We start from the raw sequence: 22,805 nt of genomic DNA, 5'->3' as shown, positions 1-22,805 counted from the left end.
AATAAGCCAAAAAAAAAAAAAAAACTGGAAACCTTCCATTTGTAAAGATTTTTATTTGTATATCTAGAATATAATGCAAACTTAACGTACGTCGTTTTTTTTTCTCCTGAATAATGGATACATATCTTAAAACTGATCTGGAAAAGGCCATTTGCAGAAAGCAAGGTAGCCTATTCCCTGAAGGCGTAGGAGCCGATTTAATAACCTTCATTCAGACGGCGGTGCTCCAGGAATAAAAAGATGTAAATATTTATTCAGTAATAAATCTATAAAGAACCTTGGAATGGACCCCAAAACATCCAAGAAAAACAGAAAAAGAAATTACTTGCTAGCAAAAGGAGACTATTTGGAATAGCACGATCCTTAGCTGATGCCAATTTTTTTTTTTTTGATGGATTATCCAACCTTTCTCCATTCACGATTTAACAATTTGTTTTAGGGCCTCATGTCCACTTAAGTGAAACAGTCATTTCTTATTTCTGCCCACCTTAAACTCCTTCACTCAACTTTGTCAATGAATGCTTGCATTTTGAACATTTATTACTCTGTTTGGCCTAAGAAACAAATATTGTATTAGGTGGGAGCTGAAAGCTGAATGGTTTCCATCAAATTAATTCTGGAGCACGTTAGCCAGTTTAATCTTATTTGTTTGATTAAGTTGTATTCTAGTGTAATATTTTGTCCGGAAGGATAAAGAAATTAGTATTTTGCAAAAATAAAACAAATCTAGATAATGAGACAACACAGTGTGACAATGAATCAGAGAACATGTCACACTTAATGACTACAGTTGCTGTATCTCAGTGCCTTCTTCAAATCAGATTACATCACTGGGAATCACAGGAGATGATGATTTTTCCCAAACATTTTGATGCAATTTTAATTTTGTATTGAGCCACAAAATTATCTTAAGCGTTCCTCATTTTGATAGCCAATTAGTCTAATGGCTGACGGTGCTTTCTAGTTATGGTAAATTCAGCCAGCAAAACTAGAACGTTTTGATCTATCCTTTTCATTTTCCATTCTGTTTTTATATGACAAACATGATACATTGGACAGACAAGCAGTGTTGGGGAACATTACCTGTAAAAGTAACTTAATTATATAACTCATTACTTAGTAAGTGTATATATTCTATTCTACTCTATCATATTATACTATAAAATGTAACACATTTCAAACATTTCTTTATTTTTTGCATGAAAAACTGCACATTTCACTGGCCTGCATTTGTGAAATTCAAAACTAATAAAACTGACCAGAAACAGTCAAATCTGACCATTTTCTTGTGTTTTATAAGTGCATTTACTCCTTCAAGTACAGAGTCATGCCATTTCTGGATAATGTGTGAACACTGCGAAATACAAAGTTAGGATATGTGGTTCATATAAGACTTTTCAAAGATTTTATGTGAGTCTTTTAAAATAATATGATCTAAAGGATATTTTTGTTGCATTTGGTTATGATTTAACCCCCCCACAAAAAGACCATCCTTCCCCAATATGAACCCCTGAAGATTTATGGTATGTACACTGGCTGCTGTGTCACCCGATTCCACTGTTTCAACATATCTACGCAAATAGCTGAAATAAAATTAAACTGATGCTGTATTTTATAGGTTTCTGTTACTGGATTTCTGGCAGCATACACGTTTTAGCTTGGTTGTGTGATTGAGCTCTGCATAGGACCATCCATCACATTTGCTTCTTGCCTTACACCCAGTGGTGCCGAGATAATCATTGTCTACAAGTCAAAAGAGCTTATCCCACATCCTGTGGAGGCTGGGGACATTGAGTCAGAATGGGCCTTGCTCAGACCCTAGATTACAGATGCGGCTGCCAAGAGCTGCAGCCTGAAAGCCATAGATGCCTCCTTCTTCATGGTGCTGTGAGAGAGAGAGAGAGAAGGGGGGAGGGGTGTACAGCCACTGAACTTATACATTCATACCTCTGATACAAACCAATCCCAAATAGCCATACTTAAGAACAATGGAGGCACACAATACCTTTCAATCCTGCACCCAAAACCATTTGATGAGTTGATGTTTGAGTTGAGGTGGTTCGGGCATCTGATATGGATGCCTCCCGGATATGCCTTCCTGGGGAGGTTTTAAAAGATCAACCAGCTGGGATGAGACCCTGAGGAAGAGCCAGGGCTTCCTGGAAGGATTATATCTTGCAAAAGACCTAGCAAGACCTTGGGATCAAGTGTGGCTGGGGAATGGGACATTTTGGGCTTCATTGCTAAGACTGTTTCCCTTGTGACCTGGTCTTGAATAAGCAGTGGAAAATGAATGAATATTTTTATATTAATGGTGAAGCTCATTTGAAATATTATTTAAAAAAAGTTAAGATTAATAAACTGCATCAATTAATATTTTGATTGCTTTATTCCTTACTCAGCATCATAAGTTATCTGTCCATTTATAATATTTATCCAAATATCATCAGATCCTTGCATTGCACCCTTGGAATTTATTTCTGTCTGCTTTTGGGAGGAAACCCCTCCCAAAGTAGTAATTTCAAAGTACTTTAATCCATTTTTGTTTTTTTTTGCATGCACTGTCCTTATTATAAAAGAAAAGAAAAAAAAAAAACTTTCGTTACTTACCGGTTTGTTCCTTGGGTGCACAAGTGGAACAGCTGTGGGTTGTTGGGCTTGGAATAGACAGGGTGGTGCGTGTTTCCATGTGAAGGGCATGTGCCTGCCACCCGTCGTGCTTCATCCTGCCATTCTTCTGGTTTGCCTGTGGTGTTTGAAGGCTGTGGCCAGTATTCTGCCCAGTTTTCCTTATGGTCCCTGGAGAGGTAAGACATATTTCATGTTCACTTTAATTTGGTGCTACCAGATATGATGCCAAAAAGTTCAGCTGAAATAACCTTTTTTTTTTTTTTTTTTTAAATAATTTTATTGCTTTTATTGTAATCACACAACAATCCATACAAATAGATTTACAAAAATAGGATTGAAAACAAAATCAACCCAATAACCCCAAACAAGAAAGAGAGCATGGCGAGCAGAGTAAAACTTGAAGCTGGTAAAAATAAGTAAATAGATGAAAATAAGTAAATAAAGATAAATGGAGAAGAAAAAGAAATGGGGAGAGAATCTGCCTCCTCAGTGCTTTAAATGCTTATTCTAAAATGTTAGTGATCAGATCCTGTCAGGTTTTGAAAAAGTCCTGCACAGATCCTCTAAGTGTGAATTTGATTTTTTCCAGTTTCAAATAGTATATAACATCAGTTACCTACTGACTTAGAATAAGAGACTTAGGATTCAAGATAAGTCTGCATGCCAATAGTGCAGTAAAGGCAATCACAGTTTGTTTGTCCTTCTCCACTTTAAGCCCATCTGGAAGAACACCAAACACAGCTGTTAATGGGTTAGGAGGGATTGTGACACCAAGGCTGTCTGAGAGGCATTTAAAAATTTTGGTCCAGAATGATGTTAATTTGGTGCAGGCCCAAAACATGTGACTCAGTGAGGCTGAAACTTGAGTGCAACATTCGCAGGTTGGATCTTGCCCTGGAAACATTTTGGACAATTTTAAACAAGGCAGATGTGCTCGATATATAATTTTGAGTTGAATAATTTTATGCTTTGCACATTTGGAGCTCGAGTGGATTCTCTGCATTGCTACCTTCCACTCCTTCTCCGATATGGTGAGTGAGAGGTCCTTTTCCCACTGTCCTCTTGGATTGGTTTTTAAATATTACTGAAATGCTGTCCGAGTCCTCAAGACAGAGCTGAAGCTGAAATAACCTTTTGTATGTCCTTCCTTTCTTTCTCAGACAAGTGTTGAGAAGTCAAGCAAAATGACACCTTTTATTGGCTAACTAAAAAGATTACAATATGCAAGCTTTCGAGGGAACTCAGGTCCCTTCTTCAGGCAAGATGTCTCGCTACACTCATATTGGCTAACACGTTACAACACCCTAGTACTTCAGACAAGTGTTCTAATACAGGCAAGGCAGAAAACTTCTCCTCACACAATGGCAGGTACTGGGTCACGTCTTCCTCCCCATCCAAGACTCTACGGATTAAAAACTGTAGAGAAGGATCAGATCTTTCATGCCATCCCTTCAGCATACGGTATATAAAAGACTTGCCTCTATGTCCTAGGCTTGTCTGGCATATACATTTCATAAGTGACAGGGCCTTTCTGAGCCACTACCTCATATGGCCTTTGCCACTTGGCCAATAAACTATTTTCATTAATGGGGCAACAGCAAAAGTACCTTCTGTCCTACCTGCAGGACTCATTTCCTTGCAGCCTTATCACATCAGGCCTTCTGCAACTGTTGGGCATTCTTCATATTGGCATACAATTTTCCAGACAGTTCAGACAATTTGTCTTGCATCCTGAAAATAAAAGGTCAGAATATTTCATTTTCTATTTCAAGAGTCTCCTTTAGCAACCCCAATGGTCCTCTTATGTGACATCCATACAACAATTCAAAGGGTGAAAACCCAGCTGAAACCTATGGCACTTCCCAATAAGCAAATTGTAAAAATGGAAGCCAAAGATTCCAGTCCTTTCCAGACTCTGTTACAAATTTCCAAAGCATTTGCTTGAGTGTTCCATTAAAACATTCCATCAGACCATCCGTCTGCGGGTGGTAGGGTGTGATTCTCAACCCCTTTACGCCTAATGCCTCATAGTCCTATTTCAACAATTTTGATGTAAAATTACGTCCCTGAAAAGTTAATATTGCTTTTGGTATCCCTGCCCTAGGAAATAATTGAATCAGGGCCCTTACTATGTGGGTGGCATTTGTCTTTATAATGGGAAATGCTTCCAGGCACCTACTGGCATAGTCATACACAACTAAGATGTATTTATAACCTGTTGTATTCCTCACTAAGGGACCAACAATATTCATAACAATTCAGGAAAATGGCTCTTCAACGATGGGCAATGGTTCTCTATACCCCTTCTTCACCTGTCCTATCTTTTAACATTCAGGGCAAGCTTTGCAAAATGTAGTCACATCTCTAGAAGAATCTGGCCAATAAAAATATTTGGACACCTTGGCCATTCTCTTTACTGTTCCAAAATGACCCTCTCAAGGTATACTGTGACCTATTTGAAGTACCTGCACTCTCAAGCATACAGGTAAAACTATACTTTTTCCACACTCATCCTTATGATAAAGAATTCTGTCCTTTATAATAAACTGCTCACCTGTTTTTGTTGGTCTCTGCCCAGCAGCTTTGTCAAAACAGGAGCATAAACTGGAGTCATGCTGTTGAGAGGTTCCAAGATCCTCCATTAAGTCAAAAGTTAACCCAGAACTGGCACTGGCAGTGACACATCTCAGTAATCTACTCCCTGTTTTGAATAATTATAATATTATTAAGGATTCTCTTCTTGGGTGCCAGTATGGTTTCAGTTTTCATTTTTGGATCTTCCAATCAAAAAGTTTAAGAACCCATGCTGTTATAGCCTTAACTGAAGCCAATCATCAGCTCTGCATAGCCTTTTGATACATGACCCAAAGGCAGACAAAACTTTAATCCAACTACCACACGTCTGAAACGCCAGCTTAAACATTTGTGCTCTAACTAACCCAACTGATTCCATATATTTGGCTACTAATTCTTCCCCAAACTTAGATTGCGGTATTTAAGGCAACAAAATAATTTTAATTTATAAACACAACGAAGATGGTTGTGGGCATAAGAGAAGGATGTGGTGTGGAATGTTAGCAACATAGGCACAGACATCGTTTAGGCTATGCGGGTGACTAGGGAGCGCAAGGGGTGTTAGACCCGAGTCAGGTAATGGATGACCCACGATAAAAGCCAGTCTTTATGCCAGAATCAGGGGAGTTCAGTTCAGACCAGGAGAAGGTCAATACGCATGCTGCTGGGTGATCTTTTGGCAGGGAATAGACTGGTATTCCGATTTGCCTGGACAAGTCAGCTTTAACCCCAAGTTTTTGGACAGGGGGTTAAAGCAGGCTAAGAAATGTTTTCATTCCAGCATTTGTGTGCCTTTTTTATTTCTTCATGGACTTTTTATTTTCTTTTATAACTACACCTTTTAGTTGTTTCATAAGCTGTGTCTGCCTCCCTTATTGTCCCACTGCCTCTCGGTCCTGATACTTCATGTCCCTAAGTTCTTTATAAAGCCTATGATAGGGACTCTGGGGCATGACACAATGGTGTCAGGAGTGGGATAATAACAAAGAAACTTCTAAACCTGGTAACAGAAAAACATATTCAATGGCCTTTCCCAACCTCACCTATCATATTAGGGCTACTGTTCAATAAAGGTGATGGCTATCCTGCTTTACTCTGACTCTTTCATCTTCTTCACCTACCTAGCAATTTTATACTGTAATTTTTTTTCTCTCCCCTAGAACCTAGAAACACCAGCATGCTGTGCTTAGTCATTTGTATATCTGTACTCCCTAGGGATTTACTTCCAGGTCATCCCAATGTAGTTTTCAGGGTAAGTGGATGCCCTGTAAGAAACTGATGCCAGGAGGCCACATCGCTCTTTGGTGACCGCTGGTTTCGGTTAACCCCCTGAAGTCAGATATGTGGAATTGCACTTTCCTTCCATCTGTTGTCTCTGGCTGTAGACTTTCCTCAGAGTTTCATTCTTTACATTGTCATTTATAACATTTGCATTAGCACCCTTAACAGCACTTAAAACGGTTAAAAACTTATTTTTTCAGACTTTATTTACAACCCCATATCTTCTTATTTTGGCTGCTCCCGTTAGGGGATGCCACAGCGTTACATCTTCTTCTATGACTTTCTGTCATCTGCATCTTGTTCTGTTACACCCATCACCTGCATGTCCTTTCTCACCACATCCATAAACCTTCTCTTAGCCCTTTCACTTTTCCTTTTCCCTGGCAGCTCTATCCTTAGCACCCTTCTCCTAATATACCCTGCATCTCTCCTTTGCATATGTTCAAACCAAAACAATCTCGCCGCTCTGACTTTATCTCCCAACCTTCCAACTTGAGCTGACCCTCCAATGTATTCATTCCTAATCCTATCCATCCTCGTCACACCCAATGCAAATGTTAGCATTTTTAACTCTGCCACCTCCAGCTCTGTCTCCTGCTTTCTAGTCAGTGCCACCATCTCCAACCCATATAACAAAGCTGGTCTCACTACCGTCCTGTAGACATTCCCTTTCACTCTTGCTGATACCCGTCTGTCACAAATCACTCCTGACACTCTTCTCCACCCATTTCACCCTGCCTGCACTCTCTTTTTCACCTCTCTTCCACAATCCCCATTACTCTGTCCTGTTGATCCCAAGTATTTAAACTTATCCACCTTTGCCAACTCTATTCCTTGCATCCTCACCTCCATCTCATTCACACACACATATTCTATCATGCTCCTACTGACCTTCATTCCTCTCCCATGTAGAGCATATTTCCACCTCTCCAGGGTCTCCTGAACATGCTCTCCCTACTATTGCTACAGATCACAATGTCAATGTATTCACAACCCCAAATAATATGCCTTAAAAACACACAATATCAAAATTATAGGCTTAATTAGCACAAAACGCAAAAGGCAAAGCCAAATACAGGGGGAACATAGGGTATCAAAACAGCAAACACAAAAACGACAGCTGCAGCTTTGAGCATTCCCCAGTGTAAGACTAAAGACAAAGCTAAGAAGAAAAGAGCAAAATGACACAATTTCAACAGTGCAATGAGGACAATGATCACAATGTTATGAACAACTTGGGATTTCCAAATTTTTTAACAATTCTGGCCAGTGGAAAGCTAAGCAAAGAAGCATTCAGAAAAACTTCCAGACAAAAGAAATTTCATGAGACTGTGTACTGACTTATTATCTTAACCCAGTATGTTTTCAAAGGGGGACATTCAGAAAAGGATGGGTGTAAATAATGCAATTTTAGCCCGAGCTGCAAGCTGCCGAGGGGTTTATCAAATTGGTACAAAATAAGGAGAAAAGTTGCTGAAAGTCATAATGTCACCACTCAAAAGCCAGGGGGTACTTTCGAACCTGATTTGAGTTAGTTAGAAAGAAAAAAAAAAAATGAGAAGAGTCCATGAATTTGACAGAACTGAGCAGACATGCAAGTTAATTCTGTGTTTCATTTTAGCAATCAAGAAGAGATTTTCATGGTTGTGTTTTTGCATGCATGGCTGTGAAATGCTTGTTGACACCATAAGAAATAGAACAAATAGGCTGAAGTGTGGTAAGAGAACCATTCACTTGCTCTAGAGCAGTGTTTCCCAAACTCGGTCCTGGGGACCCCCTGTGGCTGCAGGTTTTTGTTCCAACCAGATTCCTAATCAGTGACAACACCTGATAGCACTGAGCGCATTTAATTAGCTGGGAATTTTTTTCTTTTATTCGACATTCAGAAAAGCATAGCAGCATGATTTTTACATTTATAAGACATTTAGAAATACCGTATTCCTGCTTTTGCTATAGATTTAAATACTTAGCTCTCTTTTGTTAATTTCATTATATTTTGGCCTCTGTGCAGTTTTTCCCCCTTCATTGTATCTTAATAATGACAATTAAAAACGGGCAGATCAGACACCCAGTCAAACAATACTGAATAATCAAAGGTTGCAACTACTTTAGGGTCAGACCCACTAATTAGTAAATAATAGATTAATTAAACAATTAGAACACCTTGAAAAGTAGAATGAAAATCAAGATGAAAATACTGTTAAAAAGGAAAAAAAAATACATTATTCCTATATAACTGCTTAGTACATTTTAATATATTTTTTTTTTATCAAACTTAGTTTTCTAACTTCTATATTGTTCCCTAAACAAAAAACTTGGGAAAAATCAGTTCACTTAATTAGCCCAGGGGTCCAATTAAAACAGAAGCTGGTTGGAACAAAAACCTGCAGCCACAGGGGGTCCCCAGGACCGAGTTTGGGAAACACTGCTCTAGAGAAATGCCATGTTCGGGTCTTCTAAGAAGTAACACTAAGACACATTGACTAGCAGCTACACATTCCTGCTAGTACTGCATGTTTCTACTTTTAACACACTTAGCACAGGTAAAGAAGTCCATTTAGCATATTGTAAACAAATACAGTGAGATATCACACCATAATAGCCTTTTAACAACCTGTATTTTACTTTTTTTTTTTTAAATATAGCAAAATTCTTTTCCGCACTTACCTTTATTTTCTTTTGTTTGTATTCACTTAAAATTGGACGCAAAAAAAACAACATTCTAAACCCTGCTCAGAATCCATTCTTTACAGTGTCAAACTACACAGGTACTGAATTCTCACCCTTTGATCATGTGCAATATAAGTTCACTAACCTTTTATAATCCTGTAAAAATCAGAGTTTTTTCCCCGTCTCTGATCAGTTAAGCAGTTATGCGTGAGATGGCACGTAAATACCTAAACATGTTCTAAAAACTATAGTATATGTCTGCCATAGAGGCGAAATGTGAGTTACGAAAATAATCTAAATCTAAAATGGTGGCAGCAAAGATGTTCCAAACCCACTTGGCTGTGGCTACCCACAAGAAACATCAAAAAATGACCTTGTGACCAACAAGATGCATCAGGTGGTCAAAAATGTTCTAGAGAGGTGGTTCAAATATTTCCAACAATGGCCTTTAAAGCATGCACACAATATCAGATCAGTGACAGGAGCCAGCCAAGATCATTTATACCAGTAAGACATATTGAAGATGGGGGTCCCTTGGGATTACATGGCAATTATTTTAAAAATCAAGATGGTTATTGCCAATACTATTAGGTTATCTCATACTTCCTTCACTACAGGTCTCTCTCATGTCCTGCCTGCCCAGGACAAGCTACTAAACCATATTGTCAGTGTTTTTCATTTGCTGTCTTTTCCCCAGCCTTTAGGACCCTGCTCACAACACCTGACATTAGCTGGGAAAACAATTACAAATTCTTTAAAAATTTTTTTTTATTGTTAATAGATAATTACATTTCTGGAGTTTTATGGCATTACCAAGAATAACTTGGGGAATACAGCGTAATCAACGTCAGTCCTGTTCCATGATAATTCAAAAAAGTACATGGCGTACTCATATAGAAGCCTCTCTGAAATAGTACTCGGGCCATTTTCGGTTTCTTGCTTTTTTCCACAGCTTGAGAAATACTAACATGCAATGTGCCAACAGTGGAATTCACCATTTGTTAGCCAGCCGCCAGGGGAGACTATTCTCTGGGCTAATATCTCAGTATTATAGAAAGATATTGTATGGTTAATGATTGAATTTGAGTAGGTGTCCTTTGTTTATTAATTAATGTGCTCATTGTTATTAAGTTGCCCTGTGACCCTCATCAAGCCTAAGCAAATTAAAAGAAATGACTGCTACGAGGGGTGTTCAATAATTTACCTAACTCAGTAGGAAAGAAAAGAGTTTTCAAAAAAATGTTTGATTTTTCAATATAGTTCCCCGATAGCTCCATACACTTGATCCACTTTTCCTGCAGTGACTTTAAAAAGTCCTCTGAGAGAAAAAAAATAAATAAAATAAATAAATAAACACAAAACTTATTTGACCTTTAAACCAGGATTTCACAGCTGCCTTGAAGTCTTCATCACTTGAAAACCGCTGTTCATAGAGAGATTTCTTCAAAACTCGGAATGGGAAAAAATCCAAGGGAGACAGGTCAGGTTTGTCAGGTGGCTGGTTCAGCTGCTGGAACACACATTCTCAGATGGCAGCCTGTGATTGATGCGACATGTGAACTGGCATGTTCTCATGCAGAAGCAGCACACCTACTTGGAGTTTTCCTTCTTTTCTCCTAGGCTGAGTCCCACAAAGTGATCATTGTGTTGGCGTAACTCTCCCCAGTTATGGTTGTCTTGCATGGCATGAACTCCAGAAGCAAAAGTCCTGTAATATTCCAGAGGACATTTGCCATGACTTTGCCAAATTTTTCTGTCCTGAACTTTTTTGGGATGGGGGATGACTTGTGCTTACACTTTACTGAATCCATTTGGACACCGGATCTCTGCAATAGACCCAAGTCTCATCTCCAGTCCCTAGACTGCTTGCTTGAAATTTTTCCTTTGTAGGATGATGGGCAGGGAATAGTAAAAGCAGATTACTTTAGTCCCTTTCTGTACATAGAAAAAAAAAAATACATTACTATGAACAATGTCCCTTCCTTGACAATGATCTGTACAGTTTTTGTTTTTTATTATTTTAAACAAGCTTCAGGAAAAGGCCCAAGTAGGTCAAAATAAATGCAACACCAAACTACAACAGGACTTGCTGTATATTGGGTACATTAGTTCATCTCTCAGCCAAATGTTTACTACAAAGTGACCAGGGTTTCAGAATTCACATGCTAGTACCATGCTTTATAACCCTGTTTCAATATGGGAAGGGAAATGGTGCTCACCAATGTACATTACACTACAATGAGGAAGATGAAACAAAAACATTTTCCTGTAATTCTGAACTTTATTGTGAAATCTCACAAGTGAAAACTAGAATTCCATGGACGTACCCTATCATTATCAAACTAGTTAAGGTATCAGATTAGAAAATTCATCAGATAAATATTTTACTGCATATCTGTAGATGTCTGAGAGGGGTGGAATATTTACTTTTGAAAAACTGCCACTAAAAGATTTTACCTTTGTAATGCGGCTTGACAAGCTTTTATGTTAAATGTGCATTTCTGACAACTGCAAAACGGTGAAACTTTATACTAGTTTAACAAACATTTATGTACAAAAAGAAATTTTAACTTTACATCACAAGCAAGAAAAAAAAAATACACACTTATTTTTAATGCCAAATGACAGAAAAAGTTTTGTAAATAAAAAACTATGTTCAGATGAAAAAATACATTCTTGATGATTCCTGTTAAAAGCAAAAATACAATACTAACAAATAAAAGGAGAAAGAGGGGTGTCAATTGGGAAAAGGAAATGAATGTCCGAATTTAATGGCAATCTCTTACTATATCCACTTGACCTGTGGAATTAAGGCATAAGACATACTGAAAATCCTGATCAAGTTTTCAGCAATACATTTCACAATTATAAAAAGGCAACTGTAGATGTTTTTCTTTTAATTTGTAACTAAACAGTAAAAACATTCAAGACAAATATAGTTTTTGCTCAAATCCACATGCTACTTTTGTACAGTGGCATGGTCATCTAGGTAAAACCATGTAAACTCAAAAGCATAAAAAAAAAGTAGCAATGCTTGCTGTTTTAGTCACCTAGAGAATGAAAAACTGATAAGAATGTAGTACTTTGTTTTATGATCTGAATAAATTTACTTTAAACAAACCCACAGAAAAACAAAGGTAACTTCTTTTACAGAAACGTCAGAACAAATGCTGTTTAACTGGAATTGGCCTTTATATGTAATGAACAGACATGAACAATGTTGAACAATTTTATTTACGTGAAAAACAGACTTCCATAACATTATCCTACACACTCTATTATTACAGAACAATATGTAAAAATTAATTCAGCCCTGACTCGATGTCTCTTTAAAATTGACATATGCAAATAAAATGCAATACTCTTGCCAAGAAAAAAAAAATCTTTGGCTTTTAAACATACACAGAAGATTGATGGAGTCACCCAAGTGCAGAAAATCTGCCAATGATAAACAAGGAGGGTTTCAGAATATTTAACTGAACACAGATCTTTCTTGATCAACATTAGTTTAATGCTGACTTTTTTTTTTTTTTTTTAATATAACAGTTCTCAATAAAGCTTGAGATGTACAACGCCACTTACAATTTGCATGTACTTAAAGCCAAAAAGAAGTAATGTCAAACATTTGTCAATGGCAAAGTTACTAGAATGTTCCTGTAAATTTATAAGTACCAGCACAAAACAAAGATGGGGATAAATGCTCCAAGTAATAAGTCTTGATGAGTTCTTTAAAAAAAAAAAAAAAAAAAACAAAACACCACAACATTTCTTCTTCTCTATTAGAATCCAGAAAAATTTCTCTCCGCTTTAAAGAATGTCCAAGATCCCTGGTACTATAAGGGCAAGATACCAGACAGACAAGCAGCATATATGTATTCTCTGCAAGAGAAATATTTGTAGCAGCAGCTTTCATTATTTTCATCTTAATGCAGAAGCAGGCCTACTTTTGACAAAAAGGGGGCAGACAAAATACAGCAGCACCAGAAGACTGATTGTTGGAATTTCACAATAGATTAAGAATAATTATTTTCTCTCCCACCCACCATCCCTTCCTAAAATATACAATCAGGGAGTGAATCTTTGACAACCATGTATAGAAGACCTGCTAAAGCTCACCCCATGTAAAGTTCAGCTTTGGGCATGTGATTTTTTTTTTTTTAGCAGTGGCTTTGATGCCAAAGAAGCAACACTGAAGGAAGGAGCCAGGACTATGTCTATATCACTTTTTGGTAAAACTGGCTGAAGCTGCATAAAACTACAGGGCGTTACAACGGGACATGGCTGAACAGATATGAGACAGACTCTCCATTATGTGTTCTGCGAATGGCTTCTGCTAGAATCATGGAGATATCAATCACCTGAAAAAGAAATACAGAAAACAATAATTGTACCCTACTAATTAAACTTTAATTGGCTTGTTTTCAATTGTATAAGATTAAAAAAAAAATCAGATACAAAGAATATTGTTTTTATGTCAAACAGTGCAGTAACATTTTTGGAAGAAAAAACAAATCTTAAGGTGGAAAAGACAAAGGCAACACTAACAAATCCAGCTACACATAAGCAAGGGGTGAAACAAAACGCCACAAAGCAAAGATAGCATTGATAAACAAGAAAAACACTTTACTTGAATTTTTTTTGATAGATTAAGAGTACAGAGCACTAATTTTAAGTAAATTACTATTGAAAAATGTGTTCCTGAAACAGCTGATAAAAACAAGATTTGTAATTAAAAGTATGCCATGCACAGAGCCATGGACTTTTCTGTGATTACACCCAACAACTTTTCTAGCTGATAATGCAAACTCCAATGTGTCCAACTTTGAAAAGCAGCTCTTTTAACTGGAGATTTCCACATAAAATGAAGTGAGCCGTAGCAGAAAAAGTCACTATAAACTCAAAATGTACTATACGGTCGTGCCTGGAAAAGGGTGAAAGAAATGTATCTAGTGGGTTATAATCTTTAAAATTAAAAACAGACTTACATTTTTTTTTCTGAAAACTGTTTTGAAACAAAAAGACTAAACTTTCTGGACAATTTAAACTTTACTTGGGGAATATCTGTACTAGACTGCAGCACTATGAACACACCCATTACGACATTTTCTGAAATATAGTCTATTCTATGTTAACTTGGAGATGAATGGTATTGCAGAAAAATGAACACATTCAAATCATTCATAAAATTGCACACGGTAAAGTAAAACTGCAAAGTGACATATTTCCATTAAGTAAAACAGGGATGCCGAATTATTTTGTTTTTGTTAAACTAAGAAAAAAATGTATTTTATTATCATTACAATAATTTGAGTATTGGAGCAATCAAATTAAACTGAAAGTTAAAAATGAGTTTTTGAATTACTATTTCTCTCCTGGTAAATTATAAAGCACTTTGAAAAACTGTATTAAATTGAAATGAAATGACAGGACTTCACCAATTTGATTAAATGGCTGATTTCGCTTTACCTGTATTTTTGGACAGTGCTTCATCTTGTCTTCTTGAGGAATAGTATTGGTTACAACCACCGCTTCAAAGCAAGCATTGTTGATGCGCGAAATGGCTGGACCAGAAAATATACCATGTGTTAAAATCGCATATACTTTAGTAGCTCCTGCTGACAGCAACCTATAAAAGAAATAATGTAAAAGTAAATAAAACTACATTACAGAGCAGAAACTGTGCTTTGTTTCAGTACAATGGCCATCATTAGTTTTGAAAGAAGAAAAAAAAAAAAAACAAACAAAAATAAACAATGTTTCGAGTTAAACAAAGGAATTTTAACTTGTGCTTTTATCCTCACAGTGTTTCCCTGGTTATACATTTTATAAAGTGATATGTAACGAAAATAAAACAATTTCTCTTGTCTTCACACTTTTACTTGGTATTTAAAAGAAAACTATCCATTTCTTCTGGCTAATTATACAACTATTTTCTTAAGACAGGTTACTACATAATGTATGCTGAGGAATACTTTCCTCTATTTTTTTGGAGAACATACAAGTTGTTTAAAATGTATAGATGGTGCAAATAGAGAGAGCAGGCTATCAGCTACATTAACTTCAGTGAAGGATCTCAAAGGCTCACTTGTCCCCCTCATTTTTTAAAAGCTGCTAGTGTGCATTACAATACTGCTGTGATATCAGCTCTATCTAAGAGTATTAAAAGCTGACAGAGGTAAAAGGAAGCTTAATTTAAGAGCACTGTTAATAAATGAATAGTATTAAAACGCCTTAACAGAACTTGATAAAAATGCATTATAAAAACGAACAAGTTTCAACTAATATCCACCTGGTAATAAGTAAATTGCTACAGGAGTCCATGTTGCAGGGGGCGGGTCTACCATAAGGATATTCTGACTGCATGCCCAGGACATCAAGGGGACCTTTTTACCATGAAACTTGAAGTGTCAGAGTATCCACGGGACCACTGAAACATCTGGTAGTTCACCAGGTTTTGAGAGTCTGTAGTTTGGTTGCCCAAGATTAAAAATTGGTAGTCCAGATGCCTAGGATTACCAACTTAATGTTTTAAAAATTACGCAACTTTGGACAGGCGCAATATTAAAACAGGTATGGTCTTAACGTCACTATATTGACGACAAAAGCATACTTCATGCTAAGGTTTCCATTTTTGTTTTGTTCCAGTAAATGTGCAATGTGCCAAGCTTTTAAAATAACGTTTGTCTCACAGATGCACTTGGGAAGCAGGATAAGGGCTTAACACTAGAATTACCAGAGTTAACAAAAAAACTTGCAGATCCGTCCCACCTTAAATCGCTTTTTAAAACCGTTCGCACCTCTCCGCCAGCCTCCTTTGTCCTGTAAATGTGCCGATAAAAACAAACTGCAAGCAGCCGGCTATTCCATCCAACCACCGACTTAGAATGTGCACAAACTTCTCCCAGCTCATGCCTCGATTATCTGGGAGTGAAGTGGAGTTTTAGAGTGGAAATAATAGATCGTTGTTTGGAACATATGCATTTCATTTGTGTTCCGTTTCTACAGTAATCTGTGTAAACACAATGTTAAAACAGAAACTTTTTCATATTTTAGTAATAAATGTTACAAAATGTAGGCATAAACTATAAAATGTGTGAAGCCTGAAGGCCAAAGATCAAATAAATACTTTCGTAAAAGGTTTAAGAGTTTTACAACAGCTTCCGTGGCGTACTTGTAAGATTTCGTCACTTAGAGTGCAGCAAACTTGCTGTACCTCAAGAGATCCGAGTTTGATTCCCCGCTGGGGAGAAAATTTATTTTTAACCTTCGCCGTTCTGCCTGCCAGAACTCCCTGTCTATCTATATAACAACAGTAATTTTATTATTATATAGGAGCTCCCCTGTCTGCCTATCATATAGTGCCTTTCCTTCCTATCTATCCTCTTAGCGGTTTTTTTATATATCTATTATACAGTGCCTTCCCTGTTTATTTATATATCTAGTGCCTTCTCTGCCTGTCTGATTGCATATAGTGCTGAACTTACTGCTCTGTACTATTCTGTCCTCTGCATGTCCTGGAGTACAAAAGAAACACCACCATACAGCAACATGTGCGAACTGGCAAGATCGGGGAAAAAAACACACGGTCACTGATTACAAACCGCAAGATGAATGAAAGAGACAATATATGTAAAAACATCATCGCACTAATGGAATATTATTTGAAAATGAACAGCGTCAGATTGGGTTTGAATATGCGCCCGATCTGACGCTGTTCGTTTTCAAATATATTGCATGTACTGTGCGTTGAAACTGCTGCACTGAATAAGCCAACGCCTTCTGTAACAGTGTCAGCGCGTATTCAAACCCAATCTAACGCTGTTCGTTTTCAAATAATATTGCATGTACTGTACTATTTTAGAATAAAAACATACATTTGATTTCAGTCAGTCTGTAAGAGCCAGTGTAAATGCATGATAATTGTAAAGGTTAGCTTTTTTTTTTTTTTTTTTTTAAATTCAGTTCCATTCTCTCAGTCGCGTTCAGGATCCCCCCCCCTCCCCATCTGACACTGCTGTTTTCACATAAAGACACGGTATAGCTCAAATGTGATTTATTTGGAGATGCGCTATAGCTCGAATGTTATTTATATAGGGAAGAAAGTAGTGTCAGGTGCTCATTCAGTGTAATAGGAACCACAGCACAGAGATATGTGTACACTGCAACACCTACACATGTTGTAAATGTAGGAAGGTGTGTGGGAATTGTTAAATTTGAATGTGATGATTTTACATAGCACGGATCGGAAATCAGCAGTTCTTAGCACTGCACCACGCAAGCGGTCGTATCAACCGCCTACTGTAACTTGCTTTATTTTTTCTTCACTTATAGTCTAGAATAAAAGTGCACTTGTTTTGTTATACTTGTACACCAACATAAGTTCCTGTGTTTGAGCGACACGGGCATGCTCAAAAAATAGACATGTAATGCCAGGAAAAGTGCATGCAGGCACTTCAGTTCACAAGCCTTGGTACGAGAATGCAGTCACAAGTACGCTTCAGAGATATAGCGCATCTTTATGTGAAAACAGCAGTGTCAGCGGTGGGGGCGGGGTTTAGGGAAGGATCTTGAACACGACAGAGAATGAAAAGTGAATTAAAAAAAAAAAAAAAGAAATCAAATGTATGTTTTTATTCTAAAATAGTAAGGATAAGAGCAGTTTACTTCTCAAAACTGAATCGTGCGGAATAGAACTCATGACCTTTTGATTACTAATCAGCAGCTGATACCATTACGCTACCATGGCAGTTGTGATAAGTATGTGTCAATGTGGCATGCTAAGGCGGCTTTTTTTCTGCAGTTATATTTTTGAATAAAAGCATACTTGTTCTGTTATATTTGTACCTTTTGTGAAAGTGTTTCTTTGATATTTGGACTTCAGGCTTCATACATTATATAGTTTACGCCTACATTTTGTCATTTACTACTACAATATGAAAAAGTTTCTGTTTTAAAAATGTGTTTACACGGATTACTGTAGAAACGGAACACACGTGAAATGCATGTATTCCAAATAATGATCTATTATTTCCACTCTAAAACTCCACTTCACTCCCAGAAATTCAATCAAGGCATGAGCTGAGAGAAGTTTGTGCACGTTCTAAGTCGGTGGGGGATGGAATAGCCGGGCTACTTGCAGTTTGCACATTTAGATTAACAAAAGACGCTGGCGGAGAGGCGAGAACAGTTTTAAGAAGCGATTTAAGGTGGGACGGATCTGCGAGTTTTTTCGTAGGCTCTGGCAATACTCTCTCTCTCTCTCTCTCTGCGCGGAGAAGTAGTGTGTTAAAGAAGGAAAGAGAAAGAAAAGGAAACATTTTAATAATAAGGTAACATGATTGTCAAAGTAATTGTTTTGTGTATTTGGCGGCAGCGTCACAAAGTTGTTGTCGGTAGATGCATCAGAAAATGTACCACGACGTCTGGCACGCCTCCTTTTTACTGTTTTCTCACAGCTTGGATTGCTGCTGTCATATATATATATATATATATATATATATATATATATATATATATATATATATATATATCATATATATATATATATATATACACACATACCTATCTACATCATATATACACACACATTATATATACACACACATTATATATATGTGTGTATGTATGTATGTATGTATGTATGTGTGTGTGTGTGTGTGTGTGTGTGTGTGTGTGTGTGTGTGTGTGTGTGTGTGTGTGTATATATGTACACATACATATACTTGTGTGTATGTTTGTATGTGTCTATATGTGTGTGTATAGGTTTGGTCACTGAGTGCAAGGGAAAAATAATAAATTATAGTCTATAAGTTATTAAACAGTAAAACATTAACGTTTTAAGAAGTACAGGTACATTGCAATTACATTTTCTATGTGAACGTTCAAATTTGTGCCTCTGGTAATGTGCCTTACCGGCATTTAAAGAAAATTAGTTTTGTGTCATCTGCAGTGTTAAGAGAAAGGCTTTGGTTTGGGATAAAAGGAAAAAGGTGTAAAGAAAGGAAAGTTGCCTTTTCTTTTATATAGTATAGAGATGTGTTAAGCTGGCGTTATGATCGCCTTTTGGGGACAGTCGCGGTGGGTCTTGTGTAGACTGGCGAGACGTCCCCGCCATTAATCGGCTGTGATGGCACTGTCAGTCCTCCACTCCTGTGCGTGTCTTCATAATCCGAGCTGAGGACCTGATAATCGTATACATGCAAAAGAAAGTGTGAATCGCCTTAATATTTTGCCGTGGTGTAGAAAAGGGGTCCCGTGTTTGCACTTGTCTGGGCTATAGCGCAGGGGGAGGAGGAAAAAAATTAAGTGTTCACTTTGACTTAAGGCAGATGCGCAGTCAGCGTCTCAAAGGCGGCACAGCTATGCACGCGCTGGCTGCTCGACTTTTGCTGGGCAGGAGATCCCAGTTTTTGCAGACACGTTCATGATATCAAAAGTCTCAGCGCTCTTTGGAGGTCATTCATATATATATATATATATATATATATATATATATATATATAGCAAAATACCCGCTACCGCAGCGGAGAAGAAGTGTGTTAAAAAGTAATGAAAAGAAAAGGAAACATTTTAATAATAGCGTAACATGATTGACATTGTCATGAGTGTTGCTGTCATATATATGCCTGCCTAAATAAGTCACCCTCGCTTTGCTCTTATTTTTTACCGTTCATTTAATCATGGCTAGTGGCGGAAAAATTATAAAATGGAAGGAGGATGGCTTTACCAAAACAATTATTGATGGCGGATCGATTATTCATAAAGCTTGAATTGGTGATCTGTTTTTCTGTGTTAACCTCATATTTTTTCATACTTCTTCTCAAACTAAGGTAGTGCGAGGGTAAAATGAATCGGGATGCGCTGATCAATGTAATCGGTGTACCAGGAAATCATGCATTGACAAAAGCTACCCTTTGCTTGTAATGCAAAGTGTGATTAAATGCATTATTTTTTAACGCGTTATGGAGCACATGCATCAAAGCTTCTCAGCTGTGCTTGTGCTAAGAAAAGGAAAGATTTTAAAAATAACGTAACACGATTGTCAATGTGACCTTTTGTAAGTAGTGCCTGGAGGATTCAGTGTGGAGAAACTCTAGAGACAGCGTGTGTATTAACTTGTGGATTTTTCTGTGAGTATTTGGTGGCAGTCTGACGAAGTTGCTTCGGAAGACGGCGTTAGCCGCGGAGCTCAGCTCAGAGCGAAATTAGAAGAATGGGAGATGATGACGTGACTCCCCCACCCGCCTTAACTGTCAATCCCCACAAACACAGTCTCGGAATTTGCATAAGCACACCCCTTCACCTACAATTTTAACTTAGTTACAAAGTGATCAAAACTCTCGTTTATATCCTGCGTCCTCTCATTAAACTTGTATCCCGCATTACCTGTGGGCATGTGAAACGCCAGCGGTAGCCTGTCTATGAACTTAATTTAAAGTTTAGGTTTACACCTTGCTTTCTTTCCGAGGTAGCAGCACTCATGAATATGGTAGTATATGTCACTCGCTCGCTTCTTATTGTTTCGCTGCCTTCTCAATTATATAATGCATGTTTTCTTAAGTGCTCTTTGGAGGTCTTCCTGGTTTTCTACGCACTGCGTTGACATTCAGTGCACGTGATTACGTGGGAGGCGTGATGATGTCACACGAAACTCCGAAAATGTGCAACAGAATCTCTGCTGCAGCTGTAAATATGATTAGTGCATGGTCAGTAGAGTTGTAGAGGCAATGCATTCTCCTGCTCAAGTACAAGTGAAATGTATTTTATTTTTCCAGTAGATCTGGAGATCACCATAATTGTGCTTAAATTATGATGATATATCAGAAAGGAAAAATGTCATTTAAAGGCATTTTTAACACAAAAACAATGACAAGCTTTCAATGTACTTTTCTACAAGTATTAGGTAAAAAACGAGAAACTTACTTGTCAGCAGCATGACAGATTGTACCACATGTATCAGCCATGTCATCAACTAGAATTGCAACACGGTCCTTCACATCACCAACTAAAACCATTCTATCAACTTCATTAGCTTTCTTTCTTTCTTTATGTATTAAAGCAAAATCAACATTCAAGCGATCAGCAATAGATGTAACCCTGCAAGACAAAAGGAGTTCAGACAGTTTTCAGTAAATTACCCAATAATAATTGTACAATTTAAATGAACTGTTCTACAGTAGAATAAGGCAAACCATAAACAATACTCCCTAGGATTAATTTATTAAATAAAAAAAAATAAAAAAATCCATCCCACTTCCTCTATTCAACACAACATTTTAATAAAACCTGCTATACAATGGACACTCAGTGTTTCCTCAGGTTTTCTATTCCCTCCAACCAAGCTTTAATATGAATCCTCTTTTCTGCATACATCAAGTATAACCTTTCCTTATCCCATGTTAGTATTGTTCTTGAATGGATTCTGGGGTGTTGAGGTGGTGTTGTTTTTCGGAATGTTCTTCATACTTTGACATAAAAATGCCTCCAGCCTCCTGTCCCTAGGTAGCTACTTCAATCTATGCTAAATGTTCGATTACAGAGGGCCAACAATTTTGCTCTTTTTGGCAACATAAATAAATGAAGCAGTATCTTTTTAATGGTTACAAATGGATTATTTAAGAAAATGTCAGTCTCACAATGCCTCAGGTCTATTCCAGATGTCTTCTGCAGTCTCACTCCCCTTTGAATGGTTTTATATTTTTACATGTACAGTACTTTTGAGGAGAACAGCCCTACATGACAACTGAATTTATAGCTAAATAAAGTAAATTCCTTCAAAGAGGAGATCAAGCATTAGGATAACTTGCAACAGTAATTATCATGGGATGTATAAACTTAAAAGCCAACTTTCAAATTTTTAAGCATTCTTTTTCACTTTAACATGGCAGTTAACAATGAGTAAATACACATAAACAAAGACTAACCCAATATTGCTTTCTTAAAATTGATACAATAAATGTTTTACAAATACACTAAAAATGTTAACTTCGAGAAGCATAGTAATTAACCCAAGCATTAAAGCCAAGCCAAAGTTGGCCTTGACTGTGTAAATGATTTGGAACCAGGTTCAAGTTCCTAGAAAAGCCACAAAAGTATATATTAATGCAAGTGAAAGTTCAAACATTTACTACTATAAAACTCCTCAGATTGTCATAAATACCACAATTTGAAATTTACTAAGAATGATTGCACATGTAATGAATGCAACAGTATCCACCTTTTTGCACCACCTGCATCAGGGGACACGATGGTACAGTTCTTCCATTCAGGAATATTTTCTTTAATCCACTTGAGTACAGCTGGTTCTGCATAAAGGTTATCAACAGGTATATCAAAAAAACCCTAAGGATACAGGAAGAAAAAGTGAATACATATTAAATTCAGTAAAACAATTGTTAAATGGCTCCTGGAATCCTACTCATCCTACCAGTGATGTGATCACCTCACAAAGCATTCTAGAGTCAAATTTTCACATTAACAATTTCCAAAAAAAACTTAACATAAAAGAACTACTACATTTATTTTTCCACCTAGCTCCAAAAATATTCCATAGTAAGGCACTGGGTTAAAACATTTTGTAAAACTAAAACAATCTCTTCAAAACAGCATATATCAAAACATCACACACTGTTGCTCGCACAAACACATAT

General features: G+C 37.1%; 1 protein-coding gene across 3 annotated transcripts in view; it reads right to left on the bottom strand.

Moving 5' to 3' along the window:
• Positions 1-12,371: 12,371 nt before the first annotated feature.
• LOC120537154 (ribose-phosphate pyrophosphokinase 1) overlaps positions 12,372-22,805 on the bottom strand; it is a 29,262-nt gene continuing 18,828 nt past the window's right edge. For all 3 annotated transcript variants that reach the window (XM_039765876.1, XM_039765877.1, XM_039765878.1), the window contains exons 4-7: positions 22,373-22,497; positions 21,079-21,252; positions 14,623-14,782; positions 12,372-13,514 (exon numbers count right to left, since the gene is read on the bottom strand). In XM_039765876.1, coding sequence (XP_039621810.1) covers positions 13,422-13,514; positions 14,623-14,782; positions 21,079-21,252; positions 22,373-22,497 — 552 coding nt within the window. In that variant the 3' untranslated portion in view covers positions 12,372-13,421. The remainder of the gene's footprint in view (positions 13,515-14,622; positions 14,783-21,078; positions 21,253-22,372; positions 22,498-22,805) is intronic.

This window comes from Polypterus senegalus, chromosome 10 (assembly GCF_016835505.1).
Source record: "Polypterus senegalus isolate Bchr_013 chromosome 10, ASM1683550v1, whole genome shotgun sequence".
In the NCBI taxonomy this organism is placed as follows: Eukaryota; Metazoa; Chordata; class Cladistia; order Polypteriformes; family Polypteridae; genus Polypterus; species Polypterus senegalus.
This window is presented reverse-complemented; position numbering and strand designations above follow the sequence as displayed.